We start from the raw sequence: 18,575 nt of genomic DNA on the forward strand, positions 1-18,575 counted from the left end.
GAGCATTCTTTCCGGTCCCAGAGTTCCTTACAGCGACGCTTTCAGTGTTGTTTCTGGTCAGCTTTAAGTTCATTCTTGGATGGGTTTTGTTTTTCACTTCCCTCAGCCCTTCAAAGCAGGATTCTTGGTCTAGGCTGCACACTTAGAGCTTTAGACAAATTCCTAGGCACTCAGTTGCATGATGCACAGGTGGATATTTTTATCAGCTTCCAGGTGACCCCAGTGTGAAGTCATCGTTGAACCCCACTGGTTTAGATGGCATAGAACGGAGAAGTTGTCAAGAACTCCACATGTGGACTAGGTCACTTCACTAGCTTCCCCTTCATTTTCTGTAAATTGAGGAAGCTGTGCCTTCAGGAGTGAGTGTTCGTGTGGTCGAGAATGAAGAGGATCCACATAAATTGAGCACCTCAGGGTGGGAGAAAATCAGAGGAAGTCTTAGCCTAGGTCTGAGCAAAGGTGAGGGTGATGGCTAGTACTTTTGAAAGGATGCTTCCAGGAGTGTGGCCCTCTTCCCCTTTGCCTGACATCTCCACCTCCCCTCTACCTACTTTTACCTGGTTTGTTCACCTGGTCTCACCATGCCCATCCCTCCTCAGGAGACATTTCCTGACCTAGGGATTACATTTGTAATGTTATGCAGCCATCAATACTTTTTAGTTCCAGACATTTTCATCACCCCCAAAGGGAGACCCTATACTCATTTAGAGTTACTCCTTAAATTCCCCTTCCCCAGCTGCTGGCAACTACTAATCTGTTTTCTGTCTCTGGATTTACCTATTATGGATATTTCATAAACAGATATAATCAAGAAAAATTGATATAATTTATCAATTATAAACTGATAAACAGAAGTAATCAAGAGTGCTTTAAAGATTAAATCAACTGTCTAAGGTGCTTGAATCCAGCACAAATGGATTTCTCCAGTCCTTGTTAGCTACAGTTGATTAAACATCAAAAAGGGAAATACTGGCACCATCCCTGGTTAAGCCATCTGACTCGTGTACAGGAAGTCCCCTACATACAGATGAGTTCTGTTCCTAGAGCATGGTCGTAAGTCCAATTCATTCATGAGTACAAACAAGTTAGCCTAGGTACCCAACTAATACAATCGGCTATATAATACTGTATAATACTGTACTGTAATAGGTTTATAATATTTTCTATATAAATAATACATAAAAACAAATAAGCACAAAAAATAAAGAAAACATTTTCAACCTTTCAGTACAGTACCTGGAAAAGTACAGTAGTGCCAGCTACATCACCACTGTTTTTGCACTTGCTTCCAGACATCCTGGGCTTGAAATAAAGATAATACTACTGTACTCTATGCAGTTCTACACAGTAAAGTACACAAAAGTGCAGCCACTTGTAGAGGGTGCACGCATATGACAGTGTATGCCAGATACGTGAACTAACTTACACGATTAGACATGCGAATGCACGTTCAAATCTTTGAAAGTTTGAAACTTGAAGGTTCCAACATAGGGGACTTACTGTAGATGGTTTCACAGTGCCCTACCCGGTGGGTCAGGGTTAACATCACACTCTCCGTGCCCACATGAAATGCAAACCAAGAAGGAGGTCATTTTCCCTATTCTGCATTTCTCAGAAAAAGAGCCTTCCTGGAAGAAAGACTAGGTCTAAACCACCATCAGTTATCAATCAGGGGTATAGGAGAAGCTGTTCACTGGAGCAGAGAAGGATTTCAGGTTTTTATACTCCTTCAATGTGAAAAAACAAGATATTCTTGAAAAGAAGACCATGAGAGTCTGTATATAGAGTAACTGGACACTCTCAAACTCTCCCCAGGTTTCCTTCTATAAGTTGTACAAAAGGAACCCTCTCCTTAACTTTCTCCTCTGAGTGGTTCTCTCCCTTTCTTCTCTTTCTTGACTAATATTTTTTTTTTCCACATTGAAGAAGATCCTCCTATATCTTTCAAGATATTTAGATGGTCAGTGGAGGTGTCCCAAGTTGATGTATGCAGATTCCCTAAACATGGAGGAAGGTGGTGGCAGAATTGCTTTTAAGCCAGTCCTCCAGATAGATGACTCAGTCTTAGGCCTTAGTCTTAGTACCCCACTCCAGTACTCTTGCCTGGAAAATCCCATGGATGGAGGAGCCTGGTAGGCTGCAGTCCATGGGGTCGCTAAGTCAGACACAACTGAGCGACTTCACTTTCACATTTCACTTTCATGCATTGAAGAAGGAAATAGCAACCCACTCCAGTGTTCTTGCCTGGAGAATCCCAGGGACGGGGAGCCTGGTGGGCTGTTGTCTATGGGGTCGCACAGAGTCAGACACGACTGAAATGACTTAGCAATAGGCCTCAGAACCCTAGGCCTGCTCCTTTTAGATTTTTGCTAGTCAGCTTGGAGACACAGATCCTTACACTCCTGTGTCTGTGTCTCCCAGGAAGCCATGAAGTGTCAAAGGCCTTTGGAAAAACTGTCATCAGTGTAGAGATGAGAATTATAATTAAACTTGTACCAGAAAGAAGAGATCATGGTGATTTTAATCTAATATGTCATTTGCTATTTTAAGTTATGATTTGATGACTATTTTATATGCCCTACTGTGCTTTTTAGTGTTATGAGACCTTAATGAAACATTTGAATCTTAAACAACTTGTAACTACTTGGGTTCTGGCCAGAACGCAGTGAAACGACGTGTTTGCTATAATCTGGGCAGCCCAGATTATACCATAGCAACTGCTTCGGACTGTCAGATCAGATCTCATTTTGTTTTCAAAAATCCAGGATCTAGTGCAGGAGCCTCAGCAGGAATGCAAGTCTCCCCAAGTTGAGCCTGTGTGGTTAGTAAACAATCATGATATCCAGAATGTTACCTGCTTGATTTAGCCTCTTTCCAGGGTTTTTTCATTAACATTTCAGTTACCTTCCGGCTTTGTGTCATCATTAAGAATTCTCTTGTACAACTTAATTCACTGCATTAAAAGGGGGTTGGCTAGCAGAAAATAAAGGTTGAACCTAATAATGTTATTAATAATAATCACAAGTAGTAATCAACATTCAGAAAACTAAGATCATGGCATCTGGTCCCATCACTTCATTGCAAATAGATGGGGAAACAGTGGAAACAGTGTCAGAATTTATTTTGGGGGGCTCTAAAATCACTGCGGATGGTGATTGCAGCCATGAAATTAAAAGACGCTTACTCCTTGGAAGGAAAGTTATGACCAACCTAGATAGCATATTCAAAACCAGAGACATTATTTTGCGAAAAGGTCCGTCTAGTCAAGGCTATGGTTTTTCCAGTGGTCATATATGGATGTGACAGTTGAACTCTGAAGAAAGCAGAGCGCCAAAGAATTGTTGCTTTTGAACTGTGGTGTTGGAGAAGACTCTTGGTCCCTTGGACTGCAAAGAGTTCCAACCAGTTCATTCTAAAGGAGATCAGTCCTGGGTGTTCACTGGAAGGACTGATGCTAAGGCTGAAACTCTAATACTTTGGCCACCTCATGTGAAGAGTTGACTCATTGGAAAAGACCCTGATGCTGGGAGGGATTGGGGGCAGGAGGAGCAGGGGACGACAGAGGATGAGATGGCTGGATGGCATCACTGGATGGACATGAGTTTGAGCGAACTCCGGGAGTTGGTGATGGACAGGGAGGCCTGGTGTGCTGCAATTCATGGGGGTTGCAAGGAGTCGGACACAACTGAGCGACTGAACTGAACTGAACTGAATCAGCAGTGGTTAGTGACACCTCTCTACACAGATATCTACCCACTCTCTCTTGTGAAGGGAAACTATCTTCATCTTGAAATTCACATCCTCCTGCTTCTTACAGCTTCTTCCTATCTCCTTCACCCAGCCTGTGAAACTTATCCCCAGGGTCCACTAGAAATCCTATAATTTTTCATCCAATTAAATTAGTAATATAGATATGTGCCATCTTTCCATCTTTTACTTCATTAAATAAAACAAAAAAGAGACCAACCAGAAATCAGGAGAAAAGATGTAGAACAGTACTACCCTTTATAGTCTTTTTCAGATTGCTCTGATGTCTTAGTCTGTCTGCAGTGATCTCATCTCCTGATGATTGATTGTCTTCTCTCTCTAGCCTTAGTGGGTTTTTTGGTGTTATGGAATTTTAGTGTGCATGTTTATCTTAACAGAGAGTATCCCTCCAGCCCCTGACTAACAGCATATGCACACACACACACACATGCACAAATCCCTCCCAAGTGCTGTCTGTTTCACTTCCTCTTGTTCCCCATGGTTTGTGTCACTAGCTGAGAGCTCCTGACTGTGATTGAATGGGGCCCCACATTCCAGGGCAGCATTTCCAGCCCCACTTGCTCTGTATTTCGGGTACCTTTAGGGTCTGTTTTCCCTTTTGAATTCGAACCTGGGATGGTTTCTTCCTGCTTCTGCCCTGGGTGCAGTGGGACAGAGCCTTCAGCAACACTCAGCCTTGTTATTTTTGTTCTGTTCAGACCAATGATTCGCTTGTTTGTGAGGATATCTCTGTTTTGTCACACACTTTCTTCATCTCATTTCTTTATTGTGGCTTGTGCTTGATGGTGTGGTAGGAAAGAGGATGGACTTTCTGAGCATGAATTTGCTTAGTCAATTAGTGAGGTTAGATTAGATTTAATGCTTGCAGAGAGAATGTGATCCTCATTATTTGCAGATTCTGTAGTTTCAAGTTTACTTATAACCTAAAATGTGTTTGTAATCCCAAAATCAATTCTCACAGCATCCATAGACAGTCAAACTTTTGAATTGCTGATGCACATGTTCCCTGATGAGCTTGTACAAAACAACACTCTGTCTAAGGCCCCAGCTCATACTGTAAACAAATGTCCTTTCCATGGTCTGTTTAGTCCCATGTATTTGCATTGTTGTGCTTTTTGTTGGTGACTGGCTATTTAAAATGCTCCCAATAATGGTGCTGAAGTGCTGTCTGGTGCCGTAAACACAAGATGTGCCTTAGGGTGAAAGCATGTGTGTTAGATAAGCTTCTTTCAGACCAAGTTATAGGGCTGTTGGTTGTGAGCTCAATGTTAATGAATCAACAGTACTTATTAAATAAAGTGACTTTAAACTGAAGCACACTAAAACCAGGTTCTTTATTGATCAGTTGGTGAGAATGCTGTGAGCAGAGGCAATCAGGAACCTAACCCTGTGTTTCTTCAGGAGCAGCCCATTCCCTATTTGCTCCTTCAGTGTTGGAGGCAACATTCTAGAATATAATTACCCCCATTAAGCCAATAAGGAGAGTAGAAGATTTGTATGTGACAGTCAGAACCTCCCCCAAGCAGTTCCTAGAAGGCGCCCCAGGGAGCCCTTTCTCCCTGTTCTCACTGACATTTGCTCTTCTCTGATTCTTCTCCTTTGCAGGGTACTTTCTGAATTTTCTGGAGCCAGTTAACAATATCACCATAGTCCAAGGCCAGACAGCGATTCTGCACTGCAAGGTGGCTGGAAACCCGCCACCCAGTGTGCGGTGGCTGAAGAACGACGCCCCAGTGGTGCAGGAGCCGCGGCGCGTCATCATCCGCAAGACGGAATACGGTTCCCGGCTGCGGATCCAGGACCTGGACACGACGGACACCGGCTACTACCAGTGCGTGGCCACCAACGGGGTGAAGACCATCACTGCCACCGGCGTCCTATTCGTGCGACTCGGTGAGTAGGCACGGCCCCCGGCACATTGCTTATCAAATAGGAAGGTCCCCAACCACTGAGCACAGATTAATTTGCAGTTTGAAACTGAACACACACAGGCAACAGAGAGGAAATCAATAAAACCCTTCCCCGAGGCCTTTCTCATTGTGCATTAGGTCCCCAGCTTAACCTGTTACCCATTTACTAGTAATAAAAGAAAATAGACGCAGATGGAGGGGTCTATAAACCTGGAGTGCAGAAAATAATGCCAGACATGTTGTGTGTCAGGAGGTCACCCCCACGGGGGAGGCCCAGGCGATCCAGACAGGCACCCACCCACCCAGGGAAACCCCCCCCCAGCCCAGAGGATGGGTGGGGAACAGAAGGTGAGGACGATTCTGTACTCTTGCGCTTATCACAGGTGGCACAAAGCAATCAACTGGCAGACAGAAATGTATCCCTTTCATCCTAGTAATGAGGAGGTCCCTACAATGCCCCAGTCATTTTGTCACCAGTGAGTAAGACAGATTTTGTGAGTCAAGGTTGGATGAGAAGAAAGAAAAGACAGCAAAAATCCCCAAAATATCTCCCGATGTTTCTGCATCAACAGAGAACACCCCTTCCATCCTCAGTGGTTTTTGCCATCCCTGGCATATAATCTTGGGCATTGGCAGAGCTGGAGGCTGAAGATGGCTCACCACAAATGAGCACCCTGGGCTGCGGTTGCCTTTACCACGGGCCAGATTGGAAAAAAATTTTATTCCAAATCATGAAGTATTAATAACTTGTCTTTTTTTTTTTTTCTTTTAGGTCCAACACACAGCCCAAATCATAACTTTCAGTAAGTATCTGCTTTCCTCAAACCATTTTCTCATTCTTTGTGGGCTTCCGTTATGTAAGAATCCAGGCTATAAATTGGGCAAACATATGTCTCTGCTGAATTTGCTAGAAGTTGGCTAGACTTCACACAGGGATGGCAATGTGCTTGCTTTGGGCTGGAAAATGGTTGTATTTTCCATGTTGAGGGAAAAAGCCATAAAAACATTGATAGTTGCTTTCAGAAATTATGACCTTACAGGACAACGGGAGGCAGAGTAAGTGTACTGACCATTCTGCTGGGGCTGCCAGGACCCTGATGTCCCTAGAACATTTGAAATAGGGAAGTGAGTGTGTGCATGCTAAGTCACTGCAGTCATGTCCAACTTTTTGCAACCCCATGGACTACAGCCTGCCAGGCTCCTGTCTCCATGGGATTCTCCAGGCAAGAATACTGGAGTGGATTGCCATGCCCTCCTCCAGGGGATCTTCCCAACCTAGGGATCGAACCCATGTCTCTTACATCTCCTGCATTGACAGGTGGGTTCTTTACCATTAGTGCCACCTGGGAAGCCCGAACAGGGAGGTAGTTACCCTGAAATCTCAGCACCAGCCATAACTGCATCACCAGCTACAGTCTATGAAATGTATGCTCATGGAGCCTTGGGAACCCTCCACCACGGGGTAGGGGTGGGGGGTTCTCAGACCCGGGGGGTTCTCAGACCCACTTCAGAGATGAGGAGACTGAGGCTCAGAACCTGGCTCACTGGTCTTCACCTAGCCGTGGGCAAGTTCTGGCTGTGAACTCAGGCCTCTCTTTTGCTTATGCAGCATCTTTTCTCCTCTGGACCTCACAGGTCCATGAGAATCACTCTTTTCAGCCCCTGTGTTTGAGGTTAGCAGTGGCTGTGGATTCCTCATTTCCTGGACAGGCCGTTGCTTCATCTCCCAAAGTTCTGAGCAGTGGCACAGACACTGTGTTGGGCAGCCAAGCAGTGTCTGCTTATCCGTGTCCCCCTGCAGCCTCATAAACACTGGCCATTGCACTGAGGTAGGGAAACACACCGTCTCACTTTTGTTCACTTTTTCACATAAATTAATATTGAACTTGACATGTTTAATTAACAGTGTCAGTGTGTTTTACATTTCCCTGATGGTCTTTCTCCTGCTCTCTGTCTGTGGGAATTCCTGTTGTTTCCCACATCCACAGTGGCCACTTTGTTAGGCTGGTGAACAGTTTCTCTAGGGGAGAGTCTGGGGAGTAGGGCAGGCAGGGACACAGGATGCACCTCTCATAAGAGAAAACCTGCGAGTGGCGGGTGGATGGGGGAGGGCACAAAGGTCACATCCCTGCCACAGTGAGGACCCATGTCTCTTATCTTCCAAGATGATCCTCACATCCATTCATTTCTGCTGCTTGGAAGGAGGAAAACTGACACTGACTGCTTTGTTCTCCCTTTCTGTCACCAGTGAGGCCGTGATAGACATTTCCTAGCTTATGGTGCTTCTTTGTCAGCTAGTTCTTCATAGTCTTTGCCCGTGATCCTCACATTGTTTGTTTCTTAATTATTTTTAACAATTATGTCTTATTTCTTGCTGGCGAGGATGTAGAGGAAAACGAATCCTCCTACACTGCTGGCGGGAATGTAAATTGGTACAGCCACTATGGAGAACAGTGTGGAGGTTCCTTAAAAACCTAAGAACAGTTACCATATCATTCTGCAATCCCACTCCTGGGTGTATATTCAGAGAAAACCATAATTTGAAAAAGACACCTGCACCCCTATGTTCATAGCAGCACTATTTGCAATAGCCAAGACATGGAAGGAGCCTAAATGTCCACTGATAGATGAATGGATAAGAAGATGTGTGGTATATATACAATGGAATTACTCAGCTGTAAAAATAAATGAAGCAATGTCATTTCCAGCAACATGGATGAACCTAGAGATTATCATATTCGGTGAAGTAATTCTGAAAAAGACAAATACCAAATGATATCATTTATATGTGAAACCTAAAAAGATGATACAAATGAACTTATTTACATAAAGAATAGACTTATGATTATCAAAGTGGATAATGAGGTAGAGAGGGGAGAGATAAATTAGGAGTTTCAGATTAACAGATATACATTGCTGCTGCTGCTAAGTCGCTTCAGTCGTGTCCGACCCTGTGTGACCCCCATAGACAGCATCCCACCAAGCTCCCCTGTCCCTGGGATTCTCCAGGCAAGAACACTGGAGTGGGTTGCCATTTCCTTCTCCAATGCATCAAAGTGAAAAGTGAAAGTGAAGTCGCTAAGTCGTGTCCAACTCTTAGTGACCCCATGGACTGCAGCCTACCAGGCCCCTCCGTCCATGGGCTTTTCCAGGCAAGAGTACCGGAGTGGGGTGTGATTGCCTTCTCCAAGATATACACTAATATATATAATAGGTAAACAAGGCCCTAATGTATAGCACAAGGACCTATACTCAATATTTTGTAATAACCTATAAGGGAAAATAATCTGAAAACATAATATGTTTGTGTAACTGAATTGCTTTGCTGTACACTCTTGAGAGTCCCTTGGACTGCAAGGAGATCCAACCAGTCCATTCTGAAGGAGATCAGCCCTGGGATTTCTTTGAAAGGAATGATGCTAAAGCTGAAACTCTAGTACTTTGGCCACCTCATGCGAAGAGTTGACTCATTGGAAACGACACTGATGCTGGGAGGGATTGGGGGCAGGAGGAGAAGGGGACGACAGAGGATGAGATGGCTGGATGGCATCACTGACTCGATGGACATGAATCTGAGTGAACTCTGGGAGTTGGTGATGGACAGGGAGGCCTGGCGTGCTGTGATACATGGGGTCGCAAAGAGTTGGACACGACTGAGTGACTGAACTGAACAGAACACTTGAAACTTACACAAATTGTAAATTAAGTATATTTCAATAAAAAAGAAGTCATTAAAACATTGAAAAAATAAAAATCACAGAAACTGATGACAAAAATTAATATCTTATTTCTTGATTATGTACAAGTTAATATTTTTCTGTTGTTTATTAATAATTGCCAGTAATTATTAGGTGTTTATGTTATCTTGTTAAAGAACACACTAATTTCCTTGAAGAATTCCCATGTTATTTTGATTAGAATTGCAATGAATTTTTAGACAAATTTGGTTGAAAATTAATGTCTAAATCAAATTGTCCTATCAAGGACCACTTTCTTTGGGTTTTAAGATATTCTTTTCCATGACATCTTATTATGAAAAATTCACCACATGAAAAAGTAAAAAGAATTTTACGGTGGACATCCAATCCATATACCTGCCAATGAGATCCTGCCATTTACATTTTGCTGTGCTAGCCTATTTTTACATACATTTCCATTCATCAGTCATCTAATTTTCTATCCATTTTAATACGTTGCAGATATTTGTACACTTATCCTGAAATATTTACATACCATTATGGATTATGATATCACTTAGAAATATTATGGGAATCACTAACAAGAGTTCAACATCTGTGTACTTATTATTCTCATCTCTTCTTTTTGAGTTAAACTTGCATACAATGAAATGTACAGATCTTATGTATTCTGTTAATAAGCTCCAAAAATGAGAAAACCTCTGCACTCTAAACCCTTATACTGGCACAGAACATTCCTATTATTCTAGAAAGTTCCATGATGCAACTTCTTAATCACTACTCCGCCACCCCAGGTAATGATTGTCCTGACTTTTTTTCTACCATGAGCTAAGTTTACATGTTTTAGAACTGCATAGAAATGAAATCCTGTAGCATGTAGACACTTGAACCTGGTTTCCTTCAGTTCAGTTCAGTTCAGTCACTCAGCAGTGTCTGACTCTTTGCGACCCCATGAACTGCAGCACTCCAGGCCTCCCTGTCCATCACCAACTCCCAAAGTCCACCCAGACTCATGTCCATCGAGTCGGTGATGCCATGCAGCCATCTCATCCTCTGTCGTCCCCTTCTCCTCCTGCCCTCAATGTTTCCCAACAACAGGGTCTTTTCAAATGAGTCAGCTCTTCGCATTAGGTGCCAAAATACTGGAGTTTCAGGTTCAAACTCAGTACTTCCAATGAACATCCAGACTGATTTCCTTTAGAATGGACTTGTTCGATCTCCCTGAAGTCCAAGGGACTCTCAAGAGTCTTCTCCAACACCACAGTTCAAAAACATCAATTTGGCGCTCAGCTTTCTTTATAGTCCAACTCTCACATCCATACATGACCACTGGAAAAACCATGGCCTTGACTAGATGAACCTTTGTTGGCAAAGTAATATCTCTGCTCTTTAATATGCTGTCTAGGTTGGGCATAACTTTCCTTCCAAGGAGTAAGCGCCTTTTAATTTCATGGCTGCAATCACCATCTGCAGTGATTTTGGAGCCCCCAAAAATAAAGTCAGCCATTGTTTCCACTGTTTCTCCATCTATTTGCCATGAAGTGATGGGACCAGATGCCATGATCTTCATTTTCTCAATGTTGAGCTTTAAGCCAACTTTTTCACTCTCCTCTTTCACTTTCATCAAGAGGCTCTTTAGTTCTTCTTCCCTTTCTGCCATCAGGGTGGTGTCATCTGCATATCTGAGGTTATTGATATTTCTCCCAGCAATCTTGATTCCAGCTTGTGCTTCTTCCAGCCCAGCGTTTCTCAGGATGTACTCTGCACAGAAGTTAAATAAGCAGGGTGACAATATACAGCCTTGACTTACTCCTTTTCCTATTTGGAACCAGTCTGTTGTTCCATGTCCAGTTCTAACTGTTGCTTTCTGACCTGCATACAGGTTTCTCAGGAGGCAGGTCAGGTGGTCTGGTATCCCCATCTCTTTCAGAATTTTCCACAGTTTATTGTGATCCACACAGTCAAAGGCTTTGACATAATCAGTAAAGCAGAAGCAGATGTTTTTCTGGAACTCTCTTGCTTTTTTGACGATCCAGCAAATGTTGGCAATTTGATCTCTGGTTCCTCTGCCTTTTATAAATCCAGCTTGAACATCTGGAAGTTCACAGTTGACATATTGCTGAAGCCTGGCTTGGAGAATTTTGAGCATTACTTTACTAGCTTGTGAGATGAGTGCCATTGTGTGGTAGTTTGAGCATTCTGTGGCATTGCCTTTCTTTGGAATTGGAATGGAAACTGACCTTTTCCAGTCCTGTGGCCACTGCTGAGTTTTCCAAATTTGCTGGCATACTGAGTGCAGCACTTTCACAGCATCATCTTTCAGGATTTGAAATAGCTCAACTGGAATTCCATCACCTCCACTAGCTTTGTTCGCAGTGATGCTTCCTAAGGCCCACTTGACTGCACATTCGAGGATGTCTGACTCTAGGTGAGTGATCACACTATTGTGATTATCTGGGTCGTGGAGATCTTTTTTGTACAGTTCTTCTGTGTATTCTTGCTGCCTCGTCTTAATATCTTCTGCTTCTGTTAGGTCCATACCATCTCTGTACTTCATTGAGCCCATCTTTACATGAAATGTTCCCTTGGTATCTCTATTTTTCTTGAAGAGATCTCTAGTCTTTCCCATTCTGTTGTTTTCCTCTATTTCTTTGCATTGATCGCTGAGGAAGGCTTTCTTATCTCTCCTTGCTATTCTTTGGAACTCTACATTCAAATGGGTATATCTTTCCTTTTCTCCTTTGCTTTTCGCTTCTCCTCTTTTCACAGCTATGTGTAAGGCCTCCTCAGACAGCCATTTTGCTTTTTTGCATTTCTTTTTCTTGGGCATGGTCTTGCTCCCTGTTTCCTGTGCAATGTCATGAACCTCCGTCCATAGTTCATCAGGCACTAGTCCCTTAAATCTATTTCTCACTTCCACTGTATAATCATAAGGGATTTGATTTAGGTCATACCTGAATGGTCCAGTGGTTGTCCACACTTTCTTCGATTTTAGTCTGAATTTGGCAATAAGGAGTTCATGATCTGAGCCACAGTCAGCTCCTGGTCTTGTTTTTGCTGACTGTATAGAGCTTCTCCATCTTTGGCTGCAAAGAATATAATCAGTCTGATTTTGGTGTTGACCATCTGGTGATGTCCATGTGTAGAGTCTTCTCTTGTGTTGTTGGAAGAAGGTGTTTGCTATGACCAGTGTGTTCTCTTCGCAAAACTCTATTAGCCTTTGCCCTGCTTCATTGTGTATCCAAGGCCAAATTTGCCTGTTATTCAAGGTATTTCTTGACTTCCTACTTTTGTATTCCAGTCCCCTATAATGAAAAGGACATCTTTTTTGGTGTTAGTTCTAAGAGGTCTTGTAGGTCTTCATAGAACTTTTCAACCTCAGCTTCTTCAGTGTTTCTGGTCGGGGCATAGACTTGGATTACAGTGATATTGAATGGTTTGCTTGGAAACGAACAGAGATCATTCCGTCATTTTTGAGATTGCATCCAAGTACTGCATTTTGGACTGTTTTGTTGACTATGATGGCTACTCCGTTTCTTCTAAAGGATTCCTGACCACATTAGTGGATATAATGGTCATCTGAGTTAAATGTCAAGTGGTCTACTTGATGTAATATTCTCAAAATTGTCTATGCGGTATACATGTTTTGGTAGACAGCTGCTTTTTATTGCTGAAAGGCATTCCCTTGTGTGACTATTTCATTTGATTTATCCATTTTCCTGTTGATGGACACTTGAGAAGACTGCATCTTTTTATGTTGATGAATATTTTAATTTATTTTAGATAAATTCCCAGAGGTCAAGTTGATGAATATTTTCATCTCTGTTAGATAAGTTTCCAGAAGTCAAAGTGCTGACTTATCAGATATGTATATGCTGAGCTTTGTAAGAAATACTAGACATTTTCCTAAGGTAGTTGTACCACTTTGTACTCCCACCGCCAGATAGGAGAATTCTGTTTGCTTCAATGTTTGCCAGCATTTGATTTGGTTGGTCTTTCTGTAATAAATTGAGCCATTTTTATGGGTATGTAGTGCTTTCAGTGATCTTTGTGTCATCATGACTTCTTGAAAAAGTAATTTCTGTATTAGTCATTTTAAATTTTCAGACAAATGCATTTAAAAGAATGAAGTTTCCTCTGAATATCATTTTGGCTCTATCTTTTTCCCCTCCAGTTATATGAGCTTTTGTTTTTTGTTGTCTTCTGATTTTTGTTGTATTATTATCAGTGAATTTGCAATGTATTTTACAGTTGGTATTGGTGAAGACTTTATTTGTAGTTAACTATTGCTAGTAAAGTAAAGCTCAAAATTCTGCAAGCCAGGCTTCAGTAATATGTGAACCGTGAACTTCCATATATTCAACCAGTAAAGGCAGAGGATCCAGCGATCAAATTGCCAACATCAGATGGATCATCAAAAAAGCAAGAGAGTTCCAGAAAAACATCTATTTCTGCTTTATTGACTATGCCAAAGCCTTTGATTGTGCAGATCTCAATAAACTGTGGAAAATTCTGAAAGAGATGGGAATATCATCTGACCACCTGACCTGCCTGTTGAGAAACCTGTATGCAGGTCAGGAAGCAACAGTTAAAACTGGACATGGAACAACAGACTGGTTCCAAATAGGAAAAGGAGTACGTCAAGGCTGTATTTTGTCACCCTGCTTATTTAACTTCTATGCAGAGTACCTCCTGAGAAACGCTGGGCTGGAAGAAGCACAAGCTGAAATCAAGATTGCCGGGAGAAATATCAATAACCTCAGATATGCAGATGACACCACCCTGATGGCAGAAAGTGAAGAAGAACTAAAGAGCTTCTTAGTGAAAGAGGAGAGTGAAAAGTTGGCTTAAAGCTCAACATTCAGAAAACGAAGATCATGGCATCTGGTCCCATCACTTCATGGCAAATAGATGGGGAAACAGTGGAAACAGTGTTAGACTTTATTTTTGGGCTCCAAAATCACTGCAGAAGGTGATTGCAGCCATGAAATTAAAAGATGTTTACTCCTTAGAAAAAACGTTATGACCAACCTAGATAGCATATTAAAAAGCAGAGACATTACTTTGAGAACAAAGGTCCATCTAGTCAAGGGTATGGTTTTTCCAGTAGTCATGTATGGATGTGAGAATTGGACTATAAAGAAAGCTGAGCACCGAAGAACTGATGCTTTTGAACTGTGGTGTTGGAGAAGACTCTTGAAAGTCCCTTGGACTGCAAGGAGATTGAACCAGTCCATTCTAAAGGAGATCAGTCCTGGGTATTCTTGGAAGGACTGGTGCTGAAGCTGAAACTCCAATACTTTGGCCACCTGATGCAAAGAATTGACTCATTGGAAAAGACTCTGATGCTGGGAGGGATTGGGGGCAGGAGGAGAAGGGGATGACAGAGGATGAGATGGCTGGATGCCATCACCGACTTTTTGGACATGAGTTTGGGTGAACTCTGGGAGTTGGTGATGGACAGGGAGGCCTGGCGTGCTGCAATTCATGGGGTCACAAAGAGTTGGACACGACTGAGCAACTGAACTGAGCTTAACTGAACTGATTGTTCTCTAGTCGGTAAGTTGTATCTGACTCTTGCAATCCCATGAACTGTAGCCTGCCAGGCTTCTCGGTCCATAGGATTCTCCAGGCAAGCATACTGGAGTGGGTTGCCAGTTCCTTCTCCAAGGTATGACAAGATTGTCTTCAGAAGTAATAAAGAATTTCATAGTTCCACTGGCAAAGCATAAGCTCTTATTTTCTTGTTTCCTTATGTTTCCCAGCACATGGTATTATCATCACTCAAAACTGTGCCAATGTTTTAATTTTGCATAATTCCTACTTCATCTAGGATTGATTTTTATGCTGGTATAAGCCAGGGTCACATTGGTAATTTATAGTAGTTTTACGTTAGATTTCACCAGTAAATATTGAAGTTGATCATATTTGTATTGGTTTAATAATCATTGGATTGCCAATTTATATAGTCTATTTACCTTATTTATGGATTCAATAGTTGCAAATTTTCTTACTCAGTAAAATTTCTTCGTAACCTCTAAATTAATAATCGGGATGTTTTCATGCTCACTCATGGATATGTACAGAGCAGTGAAAACTTTGATTTGCCCAATGCATGTATTCGCAGCTGAGGCCTGCCATCTTGTTTCAGCTGTCCTACTGTGCACACACGTCCTTTTTTGAGTCTGTTTACATTTTGTGCTTTTTATTGGTGATTTTGCTGTTTAGAGTGGCCCCAATACAGCATGAAGTGCTTTCTTGTTTTCCTAAGCACCAGAAGGCTGTGATGTGCCTTAAGGAGGAAATACATTAGATAAGCGTCATTTAGGCATGAGTTAAGTGCTGTTGGCTGAGAGCTCATTATTATTGAATCATTAACCACATTAAATAAGATGTCTTTAAACAGAAACACTCATAAAGCAAGGTTATGTATTGACTGGTTGATGAAAATGTTATGATCATAGACTTGTGGAAAACTCTCTCTCTATTTGCCTTAGGGACAATGGCTCAGTATTTACTAGTTCAGTGTTTGTGATGACTTTATAGGAAATAACCATCATAGATAACCAGAATCAACTGTATTTTGTCCATTTTCATTGGGATATTTGTTTTTCCTTATTGCTTTGTAAGAGTTTAAAGTTATAATTTTGCATAATTCCTACTTCATCTAGGATTGATTTTTATGCTGGTATAAGCCAGGGTTCTACCATAATGTTTTCCTGTCTTAATGGTCTACTGCCTTGGGACCATATAATGAATAGCCCTATCTGTAATCATTAAATTTAATATCACTTCTGTCATCTGTGAAATTTCTATATGTGTAGATCTGCTTCTAGATTCTGTTCTAGTAGCTTTTGTGCCTGGAATAAATACCACAATATTCTATCATTATATCTTCATTCCATATGTAGAGAAATATTCTCACTAATTGCTGTGGATTAAATTGTGCTCCCTTCCACCAAATTCAGATATTGAAGCGTGAATCCCCCTTCACGTGACTGTAATGGAGACAGCATCTTAAAGGATGTTATTAAGGTTAAATGAGGTCATAAGGGTGAGGCTCTGACCTAACAGGACTTGTGTCCTTATAGGAAGAGGAAGAAACTTTAGAGATCTCTGTCTGTTTTCTCTGCCACGGGGGGACACAGCGAGAAGGTAGCCGTCCTTCTCGCTGGGAACTGAAAGCTGGGAACTAAACAAGGTGACAGTCTAATACTGAACTTCTCAGTCTCTAGAACTGTGAGAAATCAGTGTGTATTGTTTAAGCGTCCCAGTTTGTGTATTTTGTTATGGCAGCCTAAGCTGGCTAATCTAGCTACCTCGGCTCAGCTGGTAAAGAATCCACCTGCAATGCTGGAGACCTGGGTTCGATCCCTGGGTTGGGAAGATTCCCCCGGAGAAGGGAATGGCTACCCACTCCAGTATTCTGGCCTGGAGAATTCCATGGACATGTGACATGGGGTCGCAAAGAGTCAGACACGACTGAGTGACTTCCACTATTACTATACCAGTTCTTCTAAATTATCTTGACTGTTAACTTTTATTCTTCCATCTCAGTTTTACCAGTTTGTATTTTTATCAGAATTGCTTGGTGGTTTGATTTTGGCAGTTACTTTTTCAGACACAGAGGTGATTGTGTAGTTTTCTGCTTTCAACATATTAATATGATGTTATATAACAGAGTTCCTATTATTGAGTAACTACAGTTCTAGATTGAAATCCATTTGGTCAGAATGACATATTCTTTTAATATGCTACTGAGTTGATCTGCTCACTTTGTATTGCCAGATGACCCTTTATTTGGATACTTCATGGTCGAAGGCAGTTGTCTTTTTGTGGCCACTATTCTTTTCTTCCCATTGACTGTGATTGTGTTTAACTTTCTTTATAATATCTCTGCAACTTAGCCAAAACAAAGACAAAAAAGAGGGAACATCAGTAGGCTTAAAACAGAATTATCCATGTTCTCCATTTTTGTCTCTGGAATATCTGTAGCTTTTCTGTGACTGCTCTCTTGGGCCCTTTCCTGAGAAAATGCACAGCAGTTAGAGCTCTTTTGCTATTGGTCGGCTGGCATATCCTGTACCGGCAAATGGAGAACTGAGATGGTGAATAATCAGATAGCCCCGGTTGATCCCTGTGTATAGCATGTCGCCACTGGGGCACGCTGGTTCTGAACCGTGAACAAGGATGATCCCCTCCGGGCTCAACACTCTCTTCCCTGGGCCACTGCCCTCACACATCCACACACACGGACACCAGCAGTTGACTGGACATCAGTCTGTGTGTGTTGAAGGAGGTGAGGGGTGAGGTGGAAATCCTCAGAGGTTAAGGGATTTATTACCATCAAAACATTGTTTTCCTTCCATCCATTTGAAGGAAGGGTGAGGCGGGTGTGTATATGGAGAACAAAGGCTTTAAGAACAGGCTGTTTCTCCACAGATGTAGGTTCAAAGACTGGGTGATTATAGCTTACTCAGGTAGCAGTTTTGGTAATGCAAGGGGATTAATGTGAGGCTGCGTGTCTCACATTTCATGTGTGGGTTTCAGTTCTCTCTCCTCTTTTAAAAAGTGCTTTATTTTCATGATGATAGACGCGTACATGCAGTGCTGGGGTAGCCTAGTGATACTGAAGTCAGCTGATGGGGTAGCAGGACAGTGGTCCAGGGGGTACTCCCCAAAGCCTGAGCTTCGGGGCTTTCATGTTTCCTGTGTTGGTCGTCCTGGGCCACCCTGATGATGGCCCACAAGTATGTGCACGCATAATGTGCTTCACTAAACATCTGCTTAAAGGAAAGTGTGTTGTTCTTTTTGAACAATTAAACGTTATGTTAATTATGGGCCGCTGGGAAATCATTCTCCTTGAGGCCATGTCCTGAGCACTTATTGCTTCATAACCTGCAGATAATTCCAAGCTTCAGCCATTCTCCGCTCATATGCTCATGACCCTGGCGTCTCCATTTCCAAATCTGATTTATCTCTTTATCTCAGGCCCCCCAGTTTGGCCCCATCGTGGGCCTCTCCAGGGGAATGATTCACAGGCACCTCACAATTTGCCTGTCTAAACAGAACTCAGCCATTTTGTACTCAGAGTCCTTCCATTGCTATTTTGGGGAAGTTGTCATAAGCCTAGTTCAAACTTTATCCTAATTACAAGAAAATAGCACTATTAAAAAAAACAAACAAAACCCTGAAACTG

General features: G+C 42.2%; 1 protein-coding gene across 1 annotated transcript in view; it reads left to right on the forward strand.

Moving 5' to 3' along the window:
* ROR2 (receptor tyrosine kinase like orphan receptor 2) overlaps positions 1 to 18,575 on the forward strand; it is a 244,207-nt gene that overhangs the window by 201,621 nt on the left and 24,011 nt on the right. The window contains 2 exon segments of the mRNA XM_018052509.1: positions 5,374 to 5,661; positions 6,451 to 6,481. Coding sequence (XP_017907998.1) covers positions 5,374 to 5,661; positions 6,451 to 6,481 — 319 coding nt within the window.

The sequence above is a fragment of the Capra hircus genome, chromosome 8, assembly GCF_001704415.2.
Source record: "Capra hircus breed San Clemente chromosome 8, ASM170441v1, whole genome shotgun sequence".
Lineage (NCBI taxonomy): Eukaryota > Metazoa > Chordata > Mammalia > Artiodactyla > Bovidae > Capra > Capra hircus.